At 41.3% G+C, this 27853-nt stretch overlaps 5 protein-coding genes across 5 annotated transcripts; 4 read left to right on the plus strand and 1 right to left on the minus strand.

The window, feature by feature from the left end:
• Nucleotides 1-14286: 14286 nt before the first annotated feature.
• Nucleotides 14287-16274, plus strand: BDB00DRAFT_785830 (major facilitator superfamily domain-containing protein; the record flags this gene model as incomplete). The annotated part of the gene is made up of 9 exons (XM_053120563.1): nucleotides 14287-14423; nucleotides 14490-14491; nucleotides 14563-14723; nucleotides 14811-14867; nucleotides 14935-14997; nucleotides 15061-15200; nucleotides 15297-15505; nucleotides 15579-15672; nucleotides 15785-16274. 9 exons carry the CDS (start codon nucleotides 14287-14289, stop codon nucleotides 16272-16274), a joined length of 1353 nt encoding a protein of 450 aa, XP_052982405.1.
• Nucleotides 16275-17914: 1640 nt separating this feature from the next.
• BDB00DRAFT_164685 (uncharacterized protein) lies at nucleotides 17915-18683 on the plus strand. The gene has a single exon (XM_053116299.1). The coding sequence runs from the start codon at nucleotides 18147-18149 to the stop codon at nucleotides 18555-18557; it is 411 nt and encodes a 136-aa protein (XP_052982406.1). The 5' UTR covers nucleotides 17915-18146; the 3' UTR covers nucleotides 18558-18683.
• On the plus strand, nucleotides 18588-22940 carry BDB00DRAFT_810662 (uncharacterized protein). The gene is made up of 13 exons (XM_053122557.1): nucleotides 18588-18669; nucleotides 18786-19455; nucleotides 19564-19865; nucleotides 19983-20083; nucleotides 20205-20310; nucleotides 20385-20616; nucleotides 20741-20890; nucleotides 21030-21311; nucleotides 21402-21596; nucleotides 21665-21786; nucleotides 21862-21934; nucleotides 22021-22337; nucleotides 22447-22940. The coding sequence occupies exons 1-13, from the start codon at nucleotides 18595-18597 to the stop codon at nucleotides 22507-22509; spliced, it is 2688 nt and encodes an 895-aa protein (XP_052982407.1). The 5' UTR covers nucleotides 18588-18594; the 3' UTR covers nucleotides 22510-22940.
• Nucleotides 22665-26155, plus strand: BDB00DRAFT_164762 (CCR4-Not complex component, Not1-domain-containing protein). The gene is made up of 8 exons (XM_053116300.1): nucleotides 22665-22816; nucleotides 22919-22974; nucleotides 23074-23370; nucleotides 23442-23677; nucleotides 23766-23934; nucleotides 24028-25141; nucleotides 25214-25343; nucleotides 25429-26155. Exons 1-8 carry the CDS (start codon nucleotides 22723-22725, stop codon nucleotides 25898-25900), a joined length of 2568 nt encoding a protein of 855 aa, XP_052982408.1. The 5' UTR covers nucleotides 22665-22722; the 3' UTR covers nucleotides 25901-26155.
• On the minus strand, nucleotides 26045-26780 carry BDB00DRAFT_869777 (F subunit of V-type ATPase; the record flags this gene model as incomplete). Its single annotated transcript, XM_053126638.1, has 5 exons — nucleotides 26045-26097; nucleotides 26201-26288; nucleotides 26394-26476; nucleotides 26560-26641; nucleotides 26721-26780. The coding sequence occupies 5 exons, from the start codon at nucleotides 26778-26780 to the stop codon at nucleotides 26045-26047; spliced, it is 366 nt and encodes a 121-aa protein (XP_052982409.1).
• Nucleotides 26781-27853: the final 1073 nt, after the last annotated feature.

The following is a 27853-nucleotide window of genomic DNA, read 5'->3' on the forward strand; positions in this document are numbered from 1 at the left end:
GGGTTACCGCGCCAGTACCCTTTACCGCGAGGGCTTTCACCAAGATCAATAAAGGCAGTCAACAAGCTGTGATCGGACCAGGCTCTACATAGTTTTTGCACGTCAGCACGTGTAATATGAGGGCGTAGGGAATACGTAGCATATATGTAGTCGAGTGTGGAATGATACAGATCCCCATGGCGGTAGGTGGGTAGTGGTGATGTCGCATCTGTATCCGTTATGCAGTCAAGAAAATTGTTTTGAATAACTGCGCGCCAAGCCGCAGGCACTCGGTTATGATGATCGGCTCGGTGACTGTTGTAGTTGAAATCGCCGGCAATGATAAGTCGGTCAAGATAGTTAGAGTCAGGGTTGTTGAAAATAGGTGATGCGAGTAGTTGGTCGTAGAAGGTGTGTCGCTCACGGATTGATGATGTGGCTGGTGCATAAATGACGAGAAAATAGAATGGTGTAAAAGTGCTGGAAACGGATTGGACATGAGCAAAAATGATCCGCTCCGTATTATCCGCCAGGTCTATATGGATCTTGGTGATGGTGATGTCAGGTGATAATGAAAGGAGGCCGCAGCGACTAGTCCAAAGGCTAACTGCTGGTCTGAATTGAAGGTCGAATGAATTTACAATGTCTTCTGAAGAAGCATTGGTTTCTTGTAGTGATAGTAGTTGTGGTTGTTGTTGACGCAGGTACCGAATAAGTGAGGACCGTGCGTCAGGGTTATGAGTTTTGCGTAGGCTATTACAATTTAAAGAGCACAATTTGAGGATCTGATTGGATGTCATGATGATAATTAATTTTGATACGTATTTTTGCGGGTCATCTTCTTTTTGTTGGATGATGACCCGGTCTTACTGCGTATAGCTTTTTCGGTCGGCTTGACTAATCTGCCACTTCTTGTATAAGTCTCAAGGGCTTGTTTGTTCGCAGGCACTGTCTCGATCTCGGGGAAGCGTAGACGCAATATCATAGCTGCCAATTTTTGTTCCTCTTCGGGTAAGCCCGCGAGATGTTCTCTGTCGTTATCCGTGAGGGGATAGCTGGTGTGCCACACTGGAGTGATTTGTGTTTCTTGTGCGAGCTGGAGCATGTGCTGGAAACTGTTAGGCGTAGTTTGCTTTTCGGTGAAGACTGAGTGGAGCGCCGCGGCAACCGTCTCGGCAGTGGCAGCAGGTCGTTCGGTGGACACGTCATTCGCCTCTAATTCATCCACAATTGCCATGTCCTCATCGTCTGTGTCGGTGCTGGCGATGGGGGCTGTCGATTCGTTGTCGTCAGAGGCGGTCGAATCGTTGTCATCGGAGGCGGTCGATCCGTAGTCGTCATTGTCGGTTCGATGTTGTTGCTCGTTTGGTTGTAGCTCGTTTGTAGGTGAGGTTTCACGAGCTGGTGTCTCTTCCACATGTTGTGAGACATTGGAACTATGCTCAGTTACCCCTGCTGAGGCTGGAGAGGACAGACCCGCATTGCCAGAGTTACGAATACGGCGTCGCTTGGTGCCTGCATTACTTTTGTTTCCTTGGACATGGTCGCTGGCGTTTGGGCAATTCACAGAGATGTGTCCGACTTTACCACATGTCCAGCAGGTGCGATAGTTGCGCGGGTTGGAAGGGCAAATACGAATGTGGTGGTCGGGTTTGTGACACCGGGCACAGTGTAACGGCATGGCAGCCCAAGTTGCGTAGAAATAGTCGTCGGTGGTAAGCCAAGAAATTACGTGTGACATTGCGCTAAATGGTTGTGCGCCTTCGATTGTTTGCCGATCAAGAACTGCAAATCCATTGCCCATGAAAAGGCCTGAGGAGGCATCGCGGTAAATACCACAGTCTAACACTCGACCGTAAATGCTCATGCTATTAGTGATGCCTTCAAGTAGTTTGCTAGGGTTCATGAAGGGCAACTTGGACAGTCGCACCTTGGTGACTTTGGCCTCGGAGGATAGGGCCAAACAAGGTTTGATAATGACCCCATTCTTGAAGGTAATTCCAGTGGAAATCGTATTATGGATGTCCTCCTCGTTCTCAAAGTATAGCTCTGCCAAAACACGAGGACCCTCTCGAACAGGTTGACCACCGCAGTTGGATGGGAACGTACGGGCGAGAAGTGTCATCAGTTTGCCTAGTGGTTCAGTGCGGCTACTCAGATCGAAGAAGACACTCTTTGCTGAAGCAGGGGAGCCGCCTACTCGATATACGTTGGAGTAGATTACACGCGTTGTCTTTTGGGCGTCAGTTTCATCAGGGGTAACGATCGTGTCGTGTTCTTGTCGCATCAAGGATTGACGATGCTTTTGAGCGACTCGCGCATAGGTGAGACGAGGCACTGGGAGCGGTTGATGTTGTGAGGAGGTGGGCGGTTGAGTGCCAGAGCCATTGTCTGGCTGGTCGTGATCAATAGCGGAAAGAGCCATGACTAGGATGTAATTGGAGTACATCTATTATAAATCTCATATAAATTTCAAACTCAATTACTTATAAAAAATTTTAAAAAAAAATTGAATTTTCTATCTAAAAATAAAAATAGTTGAAAACAGATGATTGAAAACTTTATAGAAAATATTTTTAAAATACAAAATGTTTATAGAAAGTTACCATATATTAAAGAAAGCTTTTGATAATGAAGTTGATGGAATAAATTATCTACTAGATAATAAATATATTAAAAAAAGAGATATATGTGACAAATGTAAAAATGATAATATTAAATTTAATTATAAACGAAAATTATATGTTTGTAATTATTATAAATGTAGAAAAACATATTCACCATTTAAAGATACAATATTTTCAAAAATGAAACTACCAATTCATTACCAATTACATATTTTATATGAATTTTAAAAAAAAACACTAATAACTAGTATTTCTAAAAGTTTAAGTATTGATCATAAAACAGCTATAAAATATCATAAACTTTTTAGAAAAAATATTGATAATAATATAAAGATTGATAAAATTGGAGGTAGAAATTCAATAGTAGAAATAGATGAAACGAAGATTACCAAAAGAAAATATTATAAAGGTCATAAAGTTGAAGGAGCATGGGTAATTGGTGGCATTGAAAGATCTAGATTAAAAAAATAAAATTAAAAACGAAAATAAGAAATCTTTTTTCATACTAATTAATATTAGAAATAGTGAAAGTATAAATAAAATCATTAAGAAATATGTTAAAAAAGGAACAACAATATACACTGACTGTTGGAAAGGTTATCTATACTATTAAAATCTTAAAAAGTTAGCTGAAAAATCCAAAAAAGGAAGGTGGCTCTACAGCGGTGCTTTAGTTTCTATCTGTGTAAAATTGAGCGGTCATTCAGGATCTGGGATTCACGATAAATGAAAAAGAGTCTCATTACGCATCAAATATTTGTATAAACCATAAGAGAGGCAATGGATTCTATGGATGAAGCAATGACCGAATTATATCTTTGCTGTAGATCATATTTTTTTACTACCATTCACTGTCATACCATTTATGATTTAGTAGTAGTAGTAGTGGCTGATTGGGTTCAGGGTGTTGATGCTGACACCTATAGCATACAAAAAAGGAAGTTGTCATCGTGCTGTTCACGCGTCCTGAATCTGTCTTTACGCGCTTTTGAGTAATCCCTGCACTTCTTTTTTGCTTACCTACAACCAGTCATTTTCAACTTATATACTTCAAATGAGCATTCGAATCTGTGCTTCATGCCATCAGACTGGGCACTCGAGTAGAAGACACCGAGATTGCTTACTGAATCCGGCTCGCTTAGCTGCGCGTGAGCAGAATGAAATTCAATTCCTGTTTGAGCACCATCAAAGAGTCGATCCAAATGTTGAAGAAAATCAAATAGCCAGTCCGAGCGTTGAAAACCCTGTCTCCGAGATTAATCAAGATCAAAGTGTTAATCCGAGCGATGAGATTGTAAGCGATAATTTTCGAATAGACAGTGATGTGACTAAAAATTGACACATGTTTGTAACAGTCAGAGACGGCTCCTCGGTGCGCAAGCTGTGGCCAACTTGGACATTCACGTAGAAGTTTCCGTGGTTGCCCACTTAATCCAAGGAATCTGCAAGCTGATATCTCAACTGAGCCTCAAGTAATTAACAATCCCTCCTGTATAGGCTATACAGTCTATAATAATAATAACGCGTTTCTTTTTCTTTTGCAGTTTCATCCCGCCATCGGACGTATCCGTGCAAACCATATTCCTGATCGCCATTCACTCGGATTAATGGATCGTGAGTGTTCGTATTGTTACGCGCGTATGTGGGTGCAAGAGCGTGTATCAGTATCTTCAGAGACGTCACCTGAATTCCAGCTATGCTGTGCCAAAGGGTCCGTTACTCTTCCTCCGCTGAGTGAAACTCCACCAGAGATAGCAGAGCTATTATGTGGTGATGATCGTGCCTCGCAGGATTTTCGTAAAAACATTCGTGCATACAACAATGCTTTGAGTTTTACGTCCCTTGGTGCCAGCGTTGATCAAACTGTAGCAAACTTGCGAGGTGGTGCATACAACTTTCGGATCCATGGCACCATGCACCATATGATTGGGTCTTTGCTCCCTAACACAGATGAGGATACCCCAGCTTTTGCGCAAATCTATGTCTATGATCCTTCCATGGAATTGCAAATACGTCAGAATGCCACGAATGCCCCTGTAAACACAGATACTTTGCGCACTTTGCAGGAGCTGATGCATCGTGTTTGCCCCTTTGCCCAAGCTTTCCAAAACATGGCCGATCGCTATCGTGACGACAATGTCGAAAACGTTACATTGGTGATTCGCGCAGAGGGTACCCCGGATCAAAGGCGGTATAATAGACCAACAGGTGATGAAGTTGGAATCCTGATTGTGGATAACACGCATGACGGCCAGGCTGGGAACCGCGACATTGTTGTGCGAACTCGGTCAAATCAATTGCAGCGTATCTCAGAGAAGCATCGTTTCTATGACGCCATGCATTATGTATTGATATTTCCTCAAGGTAATATTAGCTTTAAGTTCTAATCGTCTGCTGTAGTGCGTAATTCTAACTTACACAATTTAAGGTGATGAGGGTTGGACCATCGAAGCGCGCAATGACAATGGTGATCATATAACAGTGATGGATTGGTATAAATATCGCCTGATGGTGCGCGAGAGCAATGACGACGACAATGGACACGATCTGCATCGCTTCGGTAAGCTGTTTCAACAGTATATTACTGACATGTATGCCAAGATGGAATCCGGACGCCTTGGCTACATCACCCAGAACCAGGACAAGCTACGTTCAGATTTGTACAACAGTGTTGTCGATGCCATGAATCTGGGAGACAATGATATGGCCAACGTCGGTAGACGTGTGATTTTACCATCGTCTTTCACCGGTGGCCCGCGGCATATGCAACAGCTCTATCATGATGCCATGAGTATCGTGCGGCGCTTTGGAAAGCCTGATCTTTTCGTTACATTTACGTGCAACCCGCGATGGCACGAAATACAAGATTCTCTTCTTCCAGGACAGACAGCGCCCGACAGACCGGATATATGTGTTCGGGTATTCAAACTGAAATTGAAACAGTTGATGGATGATCTTACCAAAAACATGGTTCTGGGCACAGTGATTGCACATGTCCACACTGTCGAATTTCAAAAACGCGGGCTACCACATGCTCATATCCTCTTGATCCTTGCCAGAGATGATAAACCAACGACACCTGAAGATGTGGATGATATTGTATCGGCCGAGCTTCCCAACTCGGAGCAATACCCAGCCGCACGCGCAACAGTGGAAAGACACATGATGCATGGACCCTGTGGTGACCGTCATCCTCGATCGCCATGCATGCAAGACGGTGCCTGTTCAAAGCGCTTTCCAAAGCAGTTTACGGATGAGACCAATATGTGTGACAATGGATATCCTGTTTACAAACGACGCCGTAATGATGCCGATTTTGTTGAAAAAAATGGTGTTCGTATGCATAATCAATGGGTGGTCCCTCACAACATCTTTTTATGCACCAAGTACGACGCACATGTCAACGTAGAAATCTGCACCTCGATCGCTTCCATTAAATATGTCTACAAATACGTATACAAAGGTCACGACCGTGCGTCAGTAGCTGTAACTCATCAACAACGTGCGCAAACCGAAACCAACCAACACGGTGAACCACCTATAAACGAAATTCACACCTATCTCGATACACGATACGTGTCTGCATGCGAAGGCTCCTGGCGTCTCTTTTCATTCTCTTTACACAAGGAATTCCCAAGTCACCAGCGTTTATCCGTACACCTTCCAGATGAGCAACTGGTGCATTTCAACGAGGATGATGATCCTGGAGCTGTTGTTGGTCGTGCACATGAAACTACATTGACAGCTTGGTTTAACTACAATGCTGAAAATGAGGATGGGCGAGCGGTACTATACCCTGATTTTCCCGAGAATTACGTCTTTGTCAAATCAGAACGTCGCTGGAAAATCCGTGAACGCGGTCATGGTGGCACCATCGGACGCATGTACACTGTCTCCCCAAGCCAAGTCGAAAAGTATCATTTAAGATTATTGTTATACCATGTTCCTGGTGCAACAAGTTTTAATGACCTCAAGACCGTTGAAAACGAGCGCTTGCCGACATTTCAAGCTGCTGCAAGGAGGCGCGGTCTGCTAACTGGGCAACAAGAATGGCTGGATTGCTTAGAGCAGGCATCCACGTACCAACTTCCCAGAGCTTTACGACAGCTTTTTTCTGTTCTCCTAACATACTGTCAGCCTGAAGATCCATACGCTCTATGGATAGCTTACCGCACACATCTTTGTGAAGACTTTTTGCAAGCTGCAAGAGTTGAAGCAAATGACCAATCTCTGCCACCAGACGACCGTATATATGGACAAGGATTACTTGCTATTGAATCTATCATGGCAAGTGCATCACGGTCCCTTACGGAATTCGATGGCTTTGTTCTTCCTGAGGAAACTGAAAACAGCCAACAACCGCTGGAACCACTGATCATCCGTCAACAACGAGACATTGCTACAAGCTTACAAGCTCAGCCCGCCCCGGAACTCGCATTCAATGACGATCAGCAAGCAGTATTTGATGGAGTATGCAGAGCTTTGGAACGTCCACGCACCGAATCAAAGGTTTACTTTGTCGATGGACCCGGTGGCACAGGCAAAACATATGTGTTCAATGCTCTCCTTGAGCATGTCAGGCGTCGTGGTGATATTGCTCTTTCAGTTGCTACCAGTGGCACCGCAGCACTGCTCATGCAAGGCGGTAGAACAGCACATTCATTATTTAAGATTCCGCTTGAGATTGATCAAACCACATACTGCTCATTTACACCACGATCTGCCACAGCACAACTTCTAAGACTTGCAACTTTGATCATATGGGACGAAGCATCAATGATCAGCAAAGTTCTCATTGAATGCGTCAATCGAAGTTTGCAAGATCTGATGAAATCAGAAGACCCAGCATTAGAGCATGTTCCTTTTGGTGGAAAATTAGTTGTTTTTGGCGGTGATTTTCGCCAGGTAATCATACATTTCTATTAATCTGCAGGGTATTGGGGTTAACAACTTGACTTTGATTGTATATTGGTGTACAGGTTCTTCCAGTCATTCCTAGAGCTTCTCGAGCACAGATTGTGGCACAATGCTTAAAGCGATCCAATATATGGCGCCACACGCAAGTCTTCCATCTTCAAACAAATATGCGTGTACAGCAAGCCACCGACGCCAACAACTTTGAACAATTACGAGACTTTGCTGAATATCTATTGCGAATAGGTGAAAACAGAGAGCCAGTTGCTCCTGCTACTGAAGATAGGGTTAAAGTCCGTGACTCTATGCTAATGCCTGGATACAACCTACTCACTTTAATTGACACTCTATATGGCAATATGCTTACAACCTCTCCCTCCCGCGAGTTCCTCATGTCACGAGCTATTCTGACACCAAAAAATGTCGAGGTTGCAACAATCAACGAGACAATATTGGAGTCAAAATTCCCTGGAACGTCTGAGGAGTTTTCCAGTGCAGACAGCATGGTCGATCCTGAAGAGTCCTTGGCATATCCAATGGAGCTTTTAAACTCACTTTCTCCTTCCGGCCTTCCACCACACAAACTCACTCTCAAGCCAGGTTGTCCTGTAATGCTCTTACGAAACCTAAATACCGCACAAGGCCTTTGCAACGGAACACGTTTGATTATCACGTCTTTTCGCCGCAATGTCATTGAAGCTGAAATCGCCACAGGTACACATGTTGGCGAAACAGTCCTATTGCCTCGCATCACACTTACTTCCAAAAAGAGCGAAGGTCCCATCGAATTCCAAAGGACACAGTTCCCTATACGGCTTGCATTTTCGATGACGATCAACAAGGCTCAAGGACAAACATTTGACACAATTGGCCTTTATCTACCGAAACCTGTTTTTACTCATGGTCTACTATATGTAGCATTGTCGCGGGTCAGAACGCCACGCTCTGTACTGATCACCTTGGACCGTGATGATTCAAAGGTTGATGGTCAAGAAGGCATGTACACCAGAAATGTTGTATATACTGAGGTACTTTAATTAACTATAGATAGCTTTTACGCTTCGGCCTTTGCACTTTTCGTCAATTCACCTATAATTCCCCTTTTATTTCCTGTTCTTCTTCACCTTATCATTATCTTTCACTGCACAACATCAACATACTCTCAAATATAGACCTCCTCTTTGATAGATTAGATAATAGTATAGCGGTCCGGGTGGTCAGGGCTTAGCATTCAGTAATCCGTGAAGCGAAGCTGTTTAGGGTTTTAAATTGGCGATAGTTAAGTATCCAACTTTGACGATTTCCTATGATAGACTACTTCTCACTGCACAATGATCTTGCTTTTGTTTTTGAAAACAGACAATAAGCATCTAATACCAAGACATTGATCTAACCTCGCTCCACAGGGGGGTTTGGGGGGCTTGCCCCCCAATCTGGGGGTCAAGGGGGGAACCCCCTTGCGACGCGTTTCCGTTGAATGACACGGAGCGAAGCGGAGGGGCTCATTCATCCGAGCGAAGCGAGGAAGGACCGCTAGTAACAATTTAAAAAAATATAGGGTATAAATATAAAACAGTAAATCATAAAAAATATTTTAAAGATCCAATTACCAAAGTTCATACAAATAGAATTGAAGGTACTTGGAGTGGATTAAAAAGAAGCATTAATATAAGAAATCGAACAAAAAATGGTATAGAATAACATTTAAAAGAATACTAATAGAGAAAAAGATATAAAGAATATGATATATGGAAAAAGTTTCTAAAAATATAAAAATAATTAAAAATTGAATTTATATATATATCAAAATTAAACTATTAGACTTTATTAAACTACATCTAAAAATACATTTCAAATGGAAGATTTTATTGATGAATCATTTAAACATAATATCAAAAGAAATTTAGTAATTAAAGAATTGAAAAAATATAATATAAGAGAATATAAAATTAAACAAAATAATGAATTTTTTGAGATATTTATAAATTTTAATGGGTCTTTAGATAATTATAAAAAAGTATATTCTTTTAAAACATATAATAAAGTTCAAAATATTGATAGAAAAAGATTAAAAAGAAAAGCAAATAATGATGATATTAATAAATTAGAACAAAATATTAAAAAGATTAAATTAGATTAAATTATAAATATCTGTCCTTGGTAAAGATATAAAACTTACTGGTAGGATGGATAGCAAAAATAGAAAAAAAATTGTTGAATAATATCAATCACATGATATGAAACCTATCTTCCATATAACCCATGTAATCTAAGTATATCCTTTTTCGCAGTTATGATAACATAAAGGGATAAGTCCGTGCCCGTCGCTGTTATTTCCGGCAGAGACTTTTGGCCAGGGGGTTTTATGACGATGAATCTATGCCACAATCTCTTCTCCCAATATTAAGAGAAGAACTCTTCGACGCCTATATCGAAGAAGCGAAAGCCATTCTCTCAGTCATCAGCAACAATAACAATAATCATCGTGCTATGCTATACAGAAGTGTTCTTCAGCAACCTCGCACTTCACAAGTAATTGACCATAATTCAAAAGCAGCATTTATCAGTTTGTTACCACTTGCTGTATGTCAAGAGCTTGAAAGATGGTTTGGTTCGGATGATGCATATGGAGAAATCTGGTGAGTGCTGCTAAAAAACTTTAAAGAAGAAGCGTTGCAGCACAAAAAGCAGCAAATTATGCATCCAGTTTACCACACTCAGGCAATGAGAAATCTACTGCGTAACAAGAACGAAAATAATGCTGATGCTTCAAAAAAGCAGTGGCGCGAAGAACGACACAACTTTTATATACGAAACAAGGAATCTCTTGCAAAGCACTGGGAAATTCATGAGTCTTACGCCAAAGAGATTTTTATGGAGATCACAAACGATTACAAGAAGTACCAAATATAAAAGGGGCACCTTTTCTGTCTTTTACAATTACTTGCTTTACCCATATTCTGTATATCAGCACTATATCGATTGCTTAGTTTGCGCTCATTGCTACTGTTAACCGCCGATTTTATGTGATTAGAAAGAACGAATGCGATGAAAAAATTATATAAGCAATGTACAATCTTTTAGGAATATATATAGATAACATTATATTTTGACAAGTGCAAAGTGGTGGGAAAGAGAAAGGAGGAGACGCAAATATGAGAAAATGAACGATGAATAGAGAAATCGAGCAGTAAAAAGACGAACAAAGTTATTTTATTTTCAATATAGTTGATCCATTTACTGAGGGTGGCACGTTTGTCATCGCCAAGTTCCAGGAGATTCACCATCCTTAAAGGTTGATTGTGTTTAAAGAAATAGATTCACGTCAGATAAAATACATATGCTCATAAATTACACTACAAACTTACGACCTTGCAATGCTAAGGGATACTGTGGACCTGGCATCGATGAAAAAGAAAAAATTCGTATCATGGCTCATATTATTTAACTTTTCGGAAGGTGATGATGCTACCTTGGTACAGCTTGCATATCAGCTAGCAAGATCCAGAAAACGCAGTTGCTTTCTTCAGGCTCCATTACGTCAGAAGAGCCACGCTTGACGGCCTCTTCAAACAACGCATTCTTTTCTGAGGCATTCTGGGACCTAGTTCGTAACGTCATCGTTAGTGAACTACCTTTTCCTCACATATATCATAGCTTTCAACGGTTACTTACAAAGATGCATTCGCAAGAATTGCATACAGCAAATGTGTCTTAATGCTGCAGTTGGAGACACTTTTTTTCAAGCACTTCTTGTCGAATATGCGATAGCGCTGGTTAGTGGACTCTAGGTAATCTCGAAGCAACGCAAAAATTCGATCCTTGTTGGGCAAAAAGGATACCCCTATCAAATTGTGTTGTTCAGTTTGTACGCCAACTGTCCTTGCTACTGCTGCTGCTGCTAATGATGCTGATGACGATGATGATGACGAGGGTGCTGCCGTTTGCACATTGTGAAGGCACTTTAAATGCGTGCCGCAACGTATCTATTCTCAGCAGTTGTGAAATCTTGTTGAAAAAAAGTTGAATAAGGATCTTGTTCAATGATCTGCACCTGTAAACAGTGCTACCCGCTTCAGCAGTACATGCCAATTATATCCCCGTCTATGTGAAAAAGAAATAAGCTTAAATTGACGTGCTTATTTCGTTCGTAAAGCTAATCATCCAATCGTCTTAGTTCTTGAAGCTGGTTTTTTTGTGTAGGCACTCAGTATAGAAGTGGTCCAGATATCCAATGGAAATGGGAACGTTCTGATATGTGCAGTAATATGTCAAACACTTAATTGTTACTCTAGTATTGCACTGGTCCATTTACCAAGGATGATGATAGCCCGCGCCTTATTTGTACATATACAGGAATAAATATCGAGGTATAATTGTCATCACAGACCGCTGTTGCTGTTGAACGATGATGTAATTCAAACATGGACTATCATTTATTGAAACCTATGAATGCGTACATAATAGCAGATACTGTACGCTGGATAGTAGTAGACGCTTGTGTGTGTGATATTCTATGCCATCATAATAATATATACTATATGTAAGTATATTAATCAATCGCGCTATCGCCATCATGATCATTAAAAGAAGGAGTCATTACCCACTCATTATCTGCCAGCAGTACCAACCCTTTCCTTCTTTGTTCATGAAACCATGAAACTTTGTGCATATATACTACGAAGTGGCATGTTTGAGATTCTCACTCACGACGACCAACATCATCCCCAAACTCCAAACGACACAAACAAGCATGTCATCTTTATAAGGTTAATATTAGTGCATAGACAACAAAGGTTGAGCTTATGATAATGATTGTTTCTACGTTCTCGCTATGCAATTGTGTACATCCCATTTGACTTATCCAGCTTATTTAATCCCACGCTAAACTCAATAACGCTTATCCCATGTACCACTAACCAAGCTATTCATTGCATTCGCTAAAAGTCAATTGCAAGTGTAAGGTGGCATGTGACACGTGATAGGCAGAATTAGCTGGGAGGATACCAGCTGGCAGGCTTATTATATGAAAGGCATCTCTGTGCTCGGCAGCACGAGCTTTTGTATTGACTTTGTACATCGACTTTCCTAGCAATACGTGTTTATTGTATAATTGATGAAAGTGAGTTCTTAAAGAGCATGGTGCGTCACTTTTAGAATGAGTTTGTATTGACTGACGAAGATATGTGTATTGAGAGATCAAAATGTACATTGGCTAGATCAAAGATTCCACCAAGCTACCTGAATCTGTATTGCGGAATCCGAAATGTGTATTCCATCACCCCCAATCTATGTATCTCCAAACGCAAATGACTGTAACGATATGATATACTTGACCCCTCCCCCCATAGCTTTTTCCCATGTGTCTAAGTATACATGAAGGGTTTTCAATTCACAAAGCTCCCCATATCTGTCTCAACCAAATTTGCCCCACCAAAACGCAGTGTTCAATAAGAGACGTTGAATAAAGACCAAAACTTTAAACGTAACGATTTGATAAGGAGAATATATAGACGTGCTCGACAGAAGATTATACCAGAAGAGATAAGACCCAAAAATATACCGCTGGCTCTTGCTTGTGTAACTACGCTAGTTGTAATCTCGGGTTACTCAACCTATGCCACATTGACGGCTGTCTCAACATTTTGATTTGTTTGCTATACAAAAAGTATCATCGTCAACAATATCGATTGTTACTTTTAAATGCTTACTATATTAGTCCTCTATGTATTTGGTTGTACATACTAAAGTTAAATTTTTAAGGCGTCCAATTTAATAACATAGTCGCCACTACGCTTATATCACTCTCATTTAATAGCCGTAGGAAGGTGGGATTGTTTTTTTCACGAACTTTCTGATAACTGCGCAAGAAGACGAGGCTAATCCGACTATTCGGGGCAATCATTTACGCCTTTATATGTGTGGTACCAAACATTGAATTTAATGCCTGCGTAATTCATCACTCTTCGAGTACCTGTGAAAATCCTGTCGCGTCAATTGTATGTAAATGATCTATGTACGCGATGCATATGCATTGCACGGTGGCAAAAACACGAATGTAGCTGCAGCGATCAATAGTGGTTTAAAGAATGCTAGTTAGACTGGCTAAGATCAATGGGATAATTGGATCTGTTTCTTTTTCACCTATTGAGCGTAGTATGAACGTACTATAAGAAGGACATATCCTTAAGAAATATATTCTTACTCTTTAAAAAAGAATTATACTTAAGTTGATAGCTGTTAAGCTGCTGGAAACACACCAGGTTTTCAACTGCTGGTGATGTAGATGTGCGGTCCTATTGTTGCATCACAATTAGCTCGCGGAGAAAACCTAAAAAGTGAAAAGCGAGTAGTACACAAGAAGGATCTGAGATCAGAAAAAAACCTTTTAAGATGCTTTGTGATTCAGTTTTTACTTCTGTTGTTCCCCCAGCAATTTTTTTTACTTCTTATAGCTTTATTATTTGTAGGTTGGATTCCCTTTACCGTATTCTTGTTATCAATAAAAAGATAGAAACTAAAGACGTATGACCGGTGTTTACAGTAATCCAGAAATATATACCATGTTGTTTAAAAGCAGGCGTGAAGAGGATGACCACGAATTTGAACATAAAACTACGGTATCGCAACCACAATATACTCACGAAGGTATTGTTTTCTTCGCACATCAGCAGCAACGACACTGTATATTGACCGGCCATCTAATGATGAACTCTTGTATAAAGAGGTTGTTGAACCAAATATAGACGACGTCGATAGTTCATCGATGCGCAGCCAGACTTTACCAGACGATCAAGATGCAGAGGGCTCCCAAGATAAAAATCCTGATGGTGGTTATGGTTGGGCAGTCGTCATAGGTGCTTTCCTTATGGTCGTCACCAGTTACGGCACGAGTACGGCATGGTAATGATTATTCAAGAAAGAAAGGCTGTATTTAATGCTTACAACTTATCTTATACTCATTTGTAGGGGTAAATACTGGAACATCAATCACCCATTATCTTGTGAAACTTTGCTAATTATCAGGTTGACAACAATTTAGGCGTTATGCAGGATTACTATGAAAGAGAAATGTTTGGCGACACGATACCCGATGCTCAACTTCAACTCAGTTTTGTCGGTACATTTGCATTGATCTTTGCAAATGCATGCGGTCCTTTGGCTCAAGTTCTTCGTTCCATGTGGGGCACACGATTTGTCTTGGTATAACGTTACATTTCAGTTATATCAACTGGAAAAGTCTATATCCCATGCCGTCTAACAAGTCGTTTTTATATTTGCAATACATAGTTGATTGGCACTTTTCTGATCGCTATCGGATTAATTATTGCCGGTTTCTCGAATCAGGTAAATAGCAGTAATAACGATATTGTCGACGCTATGTCGATGTGCTAATAATTTTGCATAAAAACAGATATGGCATCTTTATCTTACACAGGGCATTCTGTTCGGTACTGGTGTGTCGCTCATGTATGTGGTAAGTAGACAATACTTCAGCACGACAACTTCGATTATGCTGGTATTGATTTGTATGCATTAGACCATTATGGCCGTAGCACCTCAATACTTTGATCGAAAGCGAGGTTTAGCACTGGGAATTGTTGCAAGCGGATCTGGCATTGGTGGTCTTGTTATGCCATTTATCATGACGCCTCTGAACCGTAGTTTGGGCGCTGGATGGTAAGTTATATAAAATGCGCCGTTACCGTTCCGATTGTCATGAGCGTTTTCTATGGATTACATTGTTCATGCTGCTGTTTTACTTGAAAACTTTAGGACGTATCGTGTCGTTGGCTTCGTTTGCTTAGGTTGTGACCTCTTGGCATGTCTACTGGTCAAGGACAGATTTAAACTTCCCAAGCAACGCAAGAGTTTAAGCGAAATTATCCGCCTTGATGTCTTTAAAGATAAAAATTTCTGCATTTGGTCTCTTGGAGCATGTGTGCAAATGCTCGGCTACTATATTCCATACTTTTTCCTCCCATGTAAGTAAATATAGAATGGATCCTTTATGTGTGTATAAGATTAAACAACTAGATTGATACATTCATTGTATAGCTTACGCTACTTGGGTCGGATTGTCACCTTCCGAAGGCTCGTCGCTGGTAGCTGTCAGTTCTGCAGTTAACTTTGCTGGTCGTATAGTGGCTGGGTAAGTTCAAGACCTTCCAACTGGCTTTGCATAGTAGCTGTAGTAGCAGCACTAGTAAGAGTATATCTCAACTAATGTTTTATCAATCTTTATCATTCTACTACACATACAGCATCCTTGCTGACCGATTTGGTCTCGTCAATATCAATAGCTTGTTCTTGATGATCAGTGGATTGAGTACGCTGCTGATCTGGACATTTGCTTATGATTTTGGTACTCTTATGGCATTTTCTGTCATTTTTGGATTCTTTTGTGGATCCTATTTTTCTCTAGGCAAGTACATAGTTGCTCCCGCTTTACTTCCTTTCTACCTTGTTGAACTCCAGCCAGCTAACGCAAGAGCAATACTACGCATATCAGTGTCCCCTATCACTTTAAATATCCTTGGCATGGAGCGCTTCCCTAGCGGCTTATCCTTGGTGCTGATTACCAACATCATTAGTGTTTTTGGTCCCAACATTTCCTCTGCAATTGACGGTTCCGCCGGTGCCGAGCCATTCTTTGCGCATAAGATGTTTGCTGGTGTTGCATTCATTCTAGGCTCTTTAATCATGCTATGGCTCAAGTTCAGCATGAATCGCAAGCTCTTTGCCAAAGTTTGAAAGAAGGCAAGTACGGTATATATTGTCCGGTCATCATTTAACGTTCCTGTTGAAACGCGAGAAGAGGCGGCAAACAGCTTGTACTTCTTTTCTCTAAAATATATCACACATGAAAAAGCCATTCGTGCATAGTTCAGCAGAAAACATCAACACACCATCATGCTATACGTGTATATTCTCTCATCCTATGACTTACTGATTTAACAATAAATTATTGCTTAGCACGACATATAGTTAATAGACACAATCGCCTTAAAAAGCTTCGTTACATAGCTAAAATAAAGAGGTATGTACAGTACATTTAATTATACCAATGTATCCTTAAACACTGAAGATTAGTATTAATAATGTATCTCGCAAAAGTTTAAATGACACGAAAAATACTAAGGATGTGAAAATTATGTATTCAAAACAGAGAAACATATTTTTTGCATATCAATATGGTAAAGCACTTTTGCTTACAAGTTCCAAGCATCTATTCGAGGCGGACAGTAGCCGTATGAATCCAAGTAGAAATTTCTTCATGTCTAATGACAGTGCAGAGTGAATTAAGGGGTATGCTACGATTAAGGTAAGTACACTGCTACCATTGCAATCTCTTTGAGCAGCTGTTTTGTACACCCTCTCCTCGTGCATGGTGTTATATCTTATGAACAGCTGGCTCAGGGCACACCATTCATGCGGGATTGAAAAATCGCGTCTCACAGTTAGCTGGCTGATTATTCATTCGAGTGACAATGCTGTGGTGATTCCACACGCTTGTTGGTGCGTTTGGCTAATTTAAGACGCCAGTTGGGTACTACAGTGCTCATTGATTATTGCTGATAATCAGTAAGATCGCTTTGGAGGTTTGCTTGTGCTTTGTCGGACCTCTTTTTTAAATTTGTGAGCTCTTGGTGACATGTTTGAGTGCTTGTATCGCCTCTTGTTAACTTCAGATAAAGAACTTGAAGAAACGCTGACGTAGATATACACTGTTTACTTATTGACTGAAGCGGCCATTCGTCGACTGTTGTGCTGCATTGTAAGTTTTTGGGAAAAAACGCTTGACGCGTAAAAAGTGCAACTACACTCTGGCTACATAATCCCGAAGCATAATTGAAGATCGTTAATGAAATGCAATGGAAAGTAATTCAACTTTTATTTTTCTTCAAAGATAGTAACTAGAGAGCGATGATGATACACTTTTTACATGTCATTTCTTGCCACTCCTTATCATCACGAATGTGTTCAAACACGTTTGGTCGATACAGGCCAGCTGAAGATATTATAACGACTAGTAAAAATAATCAGGTGAAAAATATGCGCTGTGGAGGTTTCCAGCAAAGAGTTGGTGGCAACAAAAATGTGTTCACCTTGACGCAAATTTAGCATTGTTGTTGGATTTGTAAGGTAAGCTTTCTGTAATGTCTACATATGGGCCCTCAATTGCTTCATCTATAGCGACTGCTATGTTATCAATTGGAGAGCACGGTCAAAGAAGACACAGATCAAGCTTCCGGCATCACATAGTGTATCGTGACATTATAGTCATCGTTTCTTAAGCACATGATCCTTTTCCTCATCAAAATCACTTTTGAGCATTGACATAATCAATAGCTACGATACAATAGGGTATGAGATATAAGAGATGATGTACTTGTTCAGGCAAAGCTTGTAAGATTTGCAGGCTATTAATACGTAGAGCATGAGGATAGGAGAAGTGGATGTAGAGAAGTCTTATCTGATGCTGGTGCCAAAATTATTCAAGGCCGGTTCAGCCAGCGCGACCGCAAAAGCATTATTTGATTGGCTGCGAATTCCGTGATTTCTCTCTCTTCACTCACACACTCATTATCTATCTTAAAGACCTTCCCGCTTCTCAATAACTAAATGCAACAGCAGCCGCTGACTCGACCACACATCGATTCAGCAAAACCTCTGTACGGCATGCCGCCACCACCACCTTCAGGCCAACTGCAGGGCGTACCACAGCCACGTCCTGTCAATCCTACAGCTGGCCCGTTTTCCTCTACTAACCAACAAAGTGGGTCCGCGATGCCGCCGAGAACGCCAATGCCAACACAGCAACATCAATCTGGCATGCGACCTTTTCCTCCAGGCGTACGACCACCGTCACAGCCCAACATGTCATATCCAGGACCATTGCCGTCACAAAACACGAATGCAGGCCATCCACCGCAACCACCGCCGGTACAAGCAGGTACGTGTATATCTATATTTGTGCAACTGTGCACTCGCGCAGTTGAAGCAAAGCTTCGTGATAGGACTATGTCAGTGTAAAAGTGGATTTCAACTAGTCGCTTACCATTCAGCAGCAATGACTCCGCCATCACTTCCACCAACTTCTCCGAATGATGGTCTGTCTTCTCCAATGGCCAACATGAACTTACAGGTGCGTTGTTACCGTACGACAAGGAAGGAGAAGTGGGAAAAGAAGGATGTTGAAAGGAACTTATTACATGGGATGAGGAGAGTTAACAGTTCTATCGGTTTGGTTCATTTTATCAGGCAAACAACAACAAACCCGGTCGATCTAAGCGCGTTTATGCAACCACGCAACCTACGGCTTCTTATCAGCAACCTGTACAACAACAGCCAAATATTAATCCAGCTTATTCGTCACCACAACAACCACCACTACAGCAGCAGCAGCAACCACCACTACCTCAACAACCACAGCAGCAACAATACCAACAGCCACAGCCTCAACCTGTGGCAAATTATCCTTATGTTCAACAACAACAACAGCAACCATCCAAACCAAAACCGAGAATCGATCCGAATCAGATCCCTTCACCGGTTCAATTACGTTTAACAGATGAACAGACATACCAACAAGAGTATTACGGTACCATGTCTCAATCACAGTTGCCTTTACCAACAACAAATTTCCGAACAATCGATCAGGGCAATTGTAATCCACGGTTTATGCGAAGTACTGTCAAGGAGATGCCAAAGACGTCAGACCTGATCCGAGATTCGCACCTTCCATTTGGACTGACTGTGCAACCACTCGTTGACTTACATCCAGACGATGAATCGATACACGTGGCAGCAACCACGAATGCGGATGGACCTGTGAGATGCACGAGGTGTAAAGGTTACATTAACCCTGCATGTCAGTTTACGGATGGTGGACGAAAATTTATTTGTAACTTATGTGAATTCACCAATGATGGTAAGTTAGAGAGGGAAAAAGGCAAGGGGTTGGATGGATCATGATACTGGATAAATTGGAGCTTGTCTAAAGTGACTTTGATGAATTCTATGTCAATCCGTGTTTTAGTGCCCGAGGATTATTTCTCTCATTTGGACATGTCAGGCCAACGGATAGATTTGGATCAGCGGCCGGAACTGCAGCGCGGTACGGTAGAATTTGAAGTACCACAGATCTATTGGACGCGTAACCCGGTGCCCCTGCGTGTCTTATTTGCTGTGGATGTCTCTTATAGCGCAGTACATACTGGCGTGCTTGCTGCATTTTGTCAGGTGCTAGCCAAAATCATCTTTTCTGAAGCAGCCTTTCCTGAAGGAACTCAAATGGGCATCATGACGTTTGATACAGCGGTTCATTTTTATAACTTATCGGTAAGTCGCTGGTTATACTGAAATTAAAAGCAGCGGAAAGAAACGTTGGCTGCATAATCAAAGAAGAATAAGGGAAGACAGTAAGATACTAAAAAAGAAGTCTGTTTGCAAAAATAGTCTACATTGGATCAAGCGCAGATGATGGTTGTACCTGACATCAACGATATGTTTTTACCACTATCGAGCGAGTCATTGTTTGTTAACCCGACAGAATCCAGGTATTTCCCTATTAGTCACGCTACGTTACCTACCTTCTCTGCACATAATTGCGCACAATTTGGCTGCTATGATATATAAATATGTATTCTAATGGTAGCTTTTTTTGCTCATATAAATCAGGGATGTGGTTGAAAACTTGCTTAGCAGCTTGCCTACCCTATTCGCAGAAAATCGAGCGCAGACTGCTGTTTTTGGATCTGCGATAAAAGGAGGTTTGATGGGACTGGTAAGTAGGAAGAATAAGAAAGCTTCATATATCAACAAGTGCAATGAGATTTTGATGGGTTGGTCTATATATAGCAAAACACGGGTGGCAAGATCCATGTGTTACAATCAATATTACCAACTATAGGTCCTGGCGCATTGAAGATGCGTGATGACCCCAAATTACATGGAACAGATAAGGAACGACAGCTACTATCTCCACAAGATGCACTGTATACTGCGATGGGTAAAGAGTGTGTCAACGAAGGAGTATGTGTGGATTTATGGGCGTTCCCAACGAATGCCTATGTCGATGTGAGCACACTGGGTAAGCGTCTATTTTTGTTGCTTTAAATATGAAAGGGCGGATGTCACTGTATATGATGTGGGATGTATGTGTATGAATATCGAAATTAAAAAACTAACTTTTCTCCCTTATTCTTATCTAATAGGTGTACTACCTGCATTGACAGGAGGTGACACACACTATTTTTGGAACTTTAACGTACAGCGCCACCTGCAAGCATTCAGCAATCAATTGGAGCGTAGTTTGACGCGAGAACAAGGCTATAATGCTGCATTGCGCATCCGTTGCTCAAATGGTAATATTTGCAGAGCAAGCTTTTTTTATTCTTTATCTGTGCTCTGGAAAAGGGAGGATAGAACAGAAGGCGTATATGTGTATGTAAAAAAAGGACCTCCGTTTTAGTTAATTTTTCGATGTCACAACAATGTTATTAGGACTTACTGTGGATGACCAATTTGGCAACTTCTTTATGAACAACAACACGGATGTTGAATTTGCGGGCATTGATGCTGACAAGGCTGTTGCTTTTACGTTTCGACATGATGGAAAGTTGGAAGATGGAGAAGCGCACGTTCAGTGTGCATTGCTCTACACGACCAGGCTGGGCCAACGACGTGTACGAATTCATAACCTTCGTCTCCAAGTGACATCCAATATTAGTGTTTTGTTTAAACAAGCAGATCTCGATACCAGTATGAACCTATTATCAAAGCAAGGTAAAAAAAACTACCGCTACTATTATTGGACAAAAACGTGTTATCGTTTGGAATACATTTGGTGTATTAATAAGTGGTACAATTCAATAGTAATATCTCAGGCAGCGAAAAAGCTACCACAAGATCTAATGGCCGAGTTAGACGGTGAATGTGTTCGTATTTTGGCAGCTTATCGCAAGCACTGCGCATCATCAGCATCGGCTGGACAGCTTATTCTCCCTGAATCCTTCAAAGCTCTTCCTGTTTATACTCTCGGTTTAAAAAAGTGTGCTGCGCTTCGTAAAGGTATGTTGGAGAAACGAAAAAATGGGTATTTGATGTTATAAATATTTATTAAAGGGTACCACCAACAGATGCCAACCTTAACATTGACTTCCGAGTATACACCATGCGTAAACTTAAATCAGTTGGCGTTACCGCTACTGTCCGATGGCTATATCCACGCATGATTCCTGTTCATACCTATTTATGGAATGTAATGTGTCGCTCTTAATATTAGTTGCTACTTGTCTCTTTGTCTATTGACGAAATTTGCATATATCATTTTTAGGAGGAGAATTCAAGTATACCACAACAGAGATTGTCCTGCGATCGCCTCGATTCTAATGGCGTATATCTCGTTGGTAAAGTATTCCCTCATCCAATAAACATGTTCTCCCAAATATTGTTGTATTTACTAACGACTCAACTCTGTATTGTTTATATATAGAGGCACCCGATATCACTTATTTATGGATAGGTCAAGATGTTGCCAGTGCCAGCAGTGAGCTCTTACAAAATCTATTTGGTGTTTCAGATCCTGGACAAGTTGACCCTGAAATGCAGCAGGTGCCAACACTGGATAATCCAATGTCTCGCAGATTGCATCAGCTCCTCGCTGGTCATCCTATGAATCCAGTGAAAATCGTGCGACAAGGATTGGATAATGTATATGAATTTGGAAGTAGCTTGGTGGAAGACGATACATTCAATCAGATGAGCTATGTTGACTATCTCTGTATGATACATAAGCAAATTCAAAACGAGGCAAGTGTAGTCTTTTTTTTCTTCTTTTAGCAAGCAGCTGCAGATAATTGCGTTAGGTACCAAGTGTAGGCTAATGAATAATTATGATTATGATACTATCCCTCAATAGATCGAGAGGGATAAGCATGATCAGCTAGTATCATCGGCGTCTTACTGGGCATATAGATATTAGCAGTAGTTTGTTTGATGTAGGAAAAAATACAAGTAATAATTTAAACTATATAGTGCCTCCGTCGCACTGTGTAACCGAGTTCAGGCACACACACACACACACCGACCGATTGACGGGGTTTTGGATATTATTGAGGAACCGTCTTTCCCGTCCTTTCTGTGTTTTTTTTTCTTTCTTATACAGAGACATATTCGACAAACGTTCAACAAACTCATGAGGCTTTGCGACATGTTCGATCAAAACAGTGCTTTCGGAGGTCAACAACAACAACCACAACAGCAACCTACTGTACGGTTTACCGAAAATGGTGAGCGACAACAATCGGAAAATCAGCCCCTACTCCTTGTCTATAGAATTTGAAATATTTTTTAAAAAAATAATATACTCATAATGGGTTCATGAACCGCAGCATCGAGTTATTTAGGCGGATCACCACTCGGTCTTAACACTGACCTGAATTTGGAGGTATCAAACCCAAATTCCTGCTTTTTTTTCTCTTTTCAGAACCCAAAAAAAAGCTGATCTATGAGAATGGGTGGTGGTGTCTTTCTCTTTCTTGAATAGCAAATACTTTTGGAGTTGGATCGGCTTATTCGAACATCGGGGATTACCTCATGTGCATTATTACCGCCGAACCACGATATCTGTCTACGAATGCGGCAGATTCCACTCATTATTTCCCAGAGCGTAACGCCCATGCAGACCTTGTTGACGTTTGTCGAAAAAGTGGTGTATATGTTGTACAAGAGCAATTCGACGTTTGCCTTCGAGGCATACACTGGATTTCTGCAATCGTTATTTGAGCTATCACGTGAAGTTGAAAAAGAAACAATGACTTGGATAGTGTATTCAAACGACGAGGTAACAAATCAGGGAAAAGAACAAGAGAGAGCATTGGGATGATATTTTCTTCTTCTAACTGTTGTTGACAGCGCAAATATAACGCACCTGTCATTGCGATGCTCATGCGACACGAAATGATACCCCTGGAGGATTATGACGTACTATTAGCGAAAGCTATCAAGAATCCTCCACATCAAGTCGAATATGCCGTCGAATTGCTGAATATATGCCTACTGTCGTCAACGCCAGTAACTTCTCTAGAGGATCATGCGCTGACCATTGTTGCACTGCGTGAATTACAGGAATCAGGCGAAGCACCATCGAGGTATTATGTAGCTAGCATTCCTCATGGCATGTAGTGGAAATACCAAGAAAAATGAAATTGAAGCTGACATCGTTTGCGACTCTCATAGTGTCACTGTATTACTGGAAGAAATCGGACTAAGGGCAAAGCGGCCTTATGAAGCGACAGAAAAGCCTGATCTGGATTGTTTGGCGTTACGGATGCTTTTGGCCGAGTGGACAAGATTATGTCAACATTCCATGACGAGTCAACGACTGTATCGTCATTTTGCAAAGAAGGTACAAACAGGGATATTTCGACGAAGCAAACAAAAAAAAAGAAGAGTAATTTTTTTGTCGTCACTGATTCAATTTAACGGTAACATAAAATAGGTGCTGACAATGACAAAAGACAAGAATGGGCAAGGCTTCTTCTTTCGATTATGCATCGAAACATGCGTCGATCGTTTCCTGTCATTCAAATCACTTAGCGCATCTTTCCAAAATCGGACAATGCAGCTAATTGACGCCTACGCCAAATTGGTGGCGTACATGGTGCGTGTCCAACAACAACAAGACCTTTACGATTATCACGGAAGAGAAGATAGGGATGCAGGCAAAATAGCAATTGCAGCTCGTGCATTTTCGGTGGTTATTCTTGTGCTCGCTCAACATCACGAAACCCGTGGTGTGCACTTTAACCAAAAGGCATTTTTGCGGATATTCGCGTCGCTCTATACCGAATTGAACAAGATCAAATCTGCACCGGTCCATGCGGGTGTCTTGAGAGCTTATAGTGACACACTCTACACATTGAGACCATCAAGCTTTCCCGGATTTGCATTCTCGTGGCTCCAATTGATTTCACATCGCACGTTTATGCCGCAATTACTCGCTGCTGGTGCTGCTGGCAAACCTGATCGACAAAAGGGATGGATGATATGTCAAAAGCTACTGTTGGAATTGCTAAAGTTCCTTGGCCCTTTATTGGATCGTCGCGTGCTTCAAAAGGCTACCCGACAATTCTATCGGGGGACGCTCCGGTTCCTGGTCGTACTGCTGCATGATTTTCCCGAGTTCTTGAGCGAGCATTACATGGTGTTTGTCCAGGTGATTCCGCATTCGTGCATACAGCTTCGAAACCTGGTGCTGAGTGCATTCCCGCGTATCATGCACCTACCGGATCCGTTTAACCCCGAATTGCCCGTGGATGATGATGACGACCAGTTGCCCGAGTTTAAGCAGGATCCGGTCCTGGTCACAAGCTATACCAAAGTGTTGAGCGATGAATTCCGTGGTGCCATCGATGATTTCGTCCAGATACAACATGAATCGTTCCATATCATGGCCTTGCAGTATATGATGGATGACGGTGTATATCGACCAGATGTTCTGGGTGCATTTGTATTATATGTAGGGTCCAAAACAGCAGCAAGCGATACTCCCATTGAAGAACATCCTGCCATGATTGCATATAAGCGGTTATTAGCTGAAATGTCATCGGAAGGTAACGTATTTTGGAACAAAATGAGGGAGAGCAGTGCTTTAAATGTTTCACTAACTAGGTATTGCGGTATAGGTCGATATATTATGCTCAATGCCGCTGCTGATCACTTGCGATATCCAAATAGCCACACCTCTTTCTTTAGCAAAGCATTGTTACATTTGTTTGCTACACAGCCCGAGGAATTGAAGGAACAGATCACTAGGTAACAAAAAGAGTCTTTGTCTTAACCAATAAGTTGTGTGCAAGCTTCAACATGGCTGACGTTGCTGTGTGTGGTTAATTGATAGGGTGCTGCTGGAAAGATTAATAGTAAATCGACCGCATCCATGGGGTCTTTTAGCTACTTTTATCGGCTTGATAAAGAGCCCTGGCTTTTGGGATCATGAGTTTATCCGATGTGCTCCAGATATCGAGCGCTTATTCGACAATGTCTCAAGGTACCCTTTTATCATCGTCATAGAAGGTGGAATCCTTTCGTTAATAATACTAAAACAACCTGTTTTCTCTTTGTTAGATACATCAAACGCACCGCCTAATATCGAATTCCATCTTCCAACTATAATCCCTCCACTTTCGCTTACTTCCTTTTCCCTCTATATTATCTGTATCTTTAATAGAAACAAAAAATACTCTTCGCTCTATATGTACATACATGAAAATATAATGTTTTCCCCCCTCCTCTTTTATACTGCCTCCTTATCCCCTCTTCCGCACACATACATTTCTTTTTGTATGACACGAAACACATGCACTCTTTGATGTTTTTTCCAGTGTGTGATTTACAAACTTGTACCATTGGGCTTTTTGTTGTTTAATACTCGAAGGCTTTCTCGGTGGAGGGAGAGAGAATGTGTTCAAAACATGAGGGGGAAAAAACTGTATACAATAGGGAAAGGAGTATGCTTATTCACCAAAGAGTCGACGGACGCGTTTCAAGACACTATCCTTTTCAGGATCTATAATGTATGCGAAAAGAGGAAATTGAGTTCTTTCGCCCTTGTAATTTTTTTGCTCCGTGCCTGTTTCATGTTGGAAAAAGAGGGGTTTACGATACGTTACCGTAAGGATGGTCTTTGGAGGGTATCTCTAGCACCGTAGGGAATGCTGCTTGATGGCTATCAATAAGCTCGCGAATATCCTCGGCGATCTATTCAAAATATGAGTCTTCCTATTCGTCCAGTTTTCTTTCGTTCATTCTTCTGTCTTGTCGTGGAGGCTAAAGTTTTGTTTGAAAGAAAAAAAGGACGCATACGTGTTGGTTGATCAGGATGATGGCAATATCCTTTCGTCGCGTGAATTCCGTGAATGTTTCTTCAATGCTGGCCAATGGTGTTTCTAAACAAATAGAGTTTGTTAAAACGTTCATTTGAGCACATCTTACTGTTTGGCTTAAGAAATGTATAAAGAGAGCGACTTACTGGCATCGACGACAAGAAAGTTTCGCTTCTGTTGCTGATTGACGTGGCCGATACCTGCAAGCAAAAGGCCAGTGACAGAGTCCTAATGGAAAGGCAAATTAGTTCACTAGGCAGTTTAAAGGTACAAGTAATATAATGAGCGCATATAGTTTTAAGAGTACCTCGTCGCCAATGACGGCAAGGAAATTACGGTCTTTGTTGGTAGACGTTCCACCCGACATGTTGGTATCTGTTGAAAAGAGAGTAGCAGTAGTGGGGTGTTTCAAGAGCACTCACCATGGGGCGTCATGCGGCGTTTCAAAGTCATGCTTGGATGCCGCCGCCGAAAAAGAGGAGAAAGGGATGCACACATGGCAATTGGCGTCGGTTGCTTGTGGTTGTAGTGTAGCCATTTTTGAATAATGAGAGATTTGCTAACTCTTTGTATGCTCCTCTATGGATATGCTCTTCGAAAGCATGGAAACATATAGTCCTGTTACGAACCAAAAAGTTCATGATAGCTAACTAAGCTTTGTATGAAGGTCCGCTCGCTTTTTGGACAGGTGTAGCCGTCTATTGGTTTTTTTATGCAGCAAGCTCACTGCATATATATGTAGTAACGAGACCAAAGGACAGCACTACTGAACCTCATAAACAAATGGATATAGAGAGAGAGACACGAGCAAAATCCAACCAAACAGCCCAGAAAATACTAATGTATATAGACGGAAATAAGGGGGATAGCGTAGGGTCATGACGGGTATCAAGGTATTAGTAGGGACAAAAGTAGAGGACAATACAAACTAGAGACCAAAACTAAAACGGGAAACGAAACTAAATTAAGACAAAATACCAGGAGCCTACGGCCCCCTCGCCATAACATTTAAAACAAAACCCATCTTCGGGGCAAACGAGACGTGAGACACAGAGGAAAAAAGTGCACCTTAGTTTATTCTTGGAGTGGAGTGTGCTCTACATATGAATCGTGTGGGACACATGTTACGCACACTGGGTGGCCGTCCCATTAATTTAAAATTATTATATATGTTTATGATAGTTAGATGTTTCGATATCGTGTAATGTAATTACTACATTATCACTATATGTTATTTGAGTTTCGTTTATTGTATTGAGGCCTATAATGAATCCTAGGTGATATGCGCGAGATTATTCTTCTTTCCTCCCTTCTCTTCGAAGGTCTCCATGGGACTCGTGTTGTTGAGGTCGTGCATTCTTCTCGCAACGTTTGGCATATAATCGGTTGAAAAGCATATTAAAGTGGCAGTTGAGAGTTGTGCTGAGCTCTGAGTCTACT

This window comes from Zychaea mexicana (assembly GCF_025766255.1).
Source record: "Zychaea mexicana strain RSA 1403 chromosome Unknown BDB00scaffold_16, whole genome shotgun sequence".
Classification (NCBI taxonomy): Eukaryota; Fungi; Mucoromycota; class Mucoromycetes; order Mucorales; family Lichtheimiaceae; genus Zychaea; species Zychaea mexicana.

Excerpts from the sequence above, each read along its gene's own strand:
- BDB00DRAFT_164685 (XM_053116299.1), top strand. The coding sequence starts at position 18,147 with ATGCAACAGCAGCCGCTGACTCGACCACACATCGATTCAGCAAAACCT.
- BDB00DRAFT_810662 (XM_053122557.1), top strand. The coding sequence starts at position 18,595 with ATGACTCCGCCATCACTTCCACCAACTTCTCCGAATGATGGTCTGTCT. Across the intron at positions 21,312-21,401 it reads GAACCTATTATCAAAGCAAG|TAATATCTCAGGCAGCGAAA; the intron begins GTAAAAAAAACT and ends ACAATTCAATAG. Across the intron at positions 21,787-21,861 it reads TTCATACCTATTTATGGAAT|GAGGAGAATTCAAGTATACC; the intron begins GTAATGTGTCGC and ends TATCATTTTTAG.
- BDB00DRAFT_164762 (XM_053116300.1), top strand. The coding sequence starts at position 22,723 with ATGAGGCTTTGCGACATGTTCGATCAAAACAGTGCTTTCGGAGGTCAA. Across the intron at positions 23,371-23,441 it reads TAGTGTATTCAAACGACGAG|CGCAAATATAACGCACCTGT; the intron begins GTAACAAATCAG and ends TGTTGTTGACAG. Across the intron at positions 23,678-23,765 it reads TCAGGCGAAGCACCATCGAG|TGTCACTGTATTACTGGAAG; the intron begins GTATTATGTAGC and ends CGACTCTCATAG.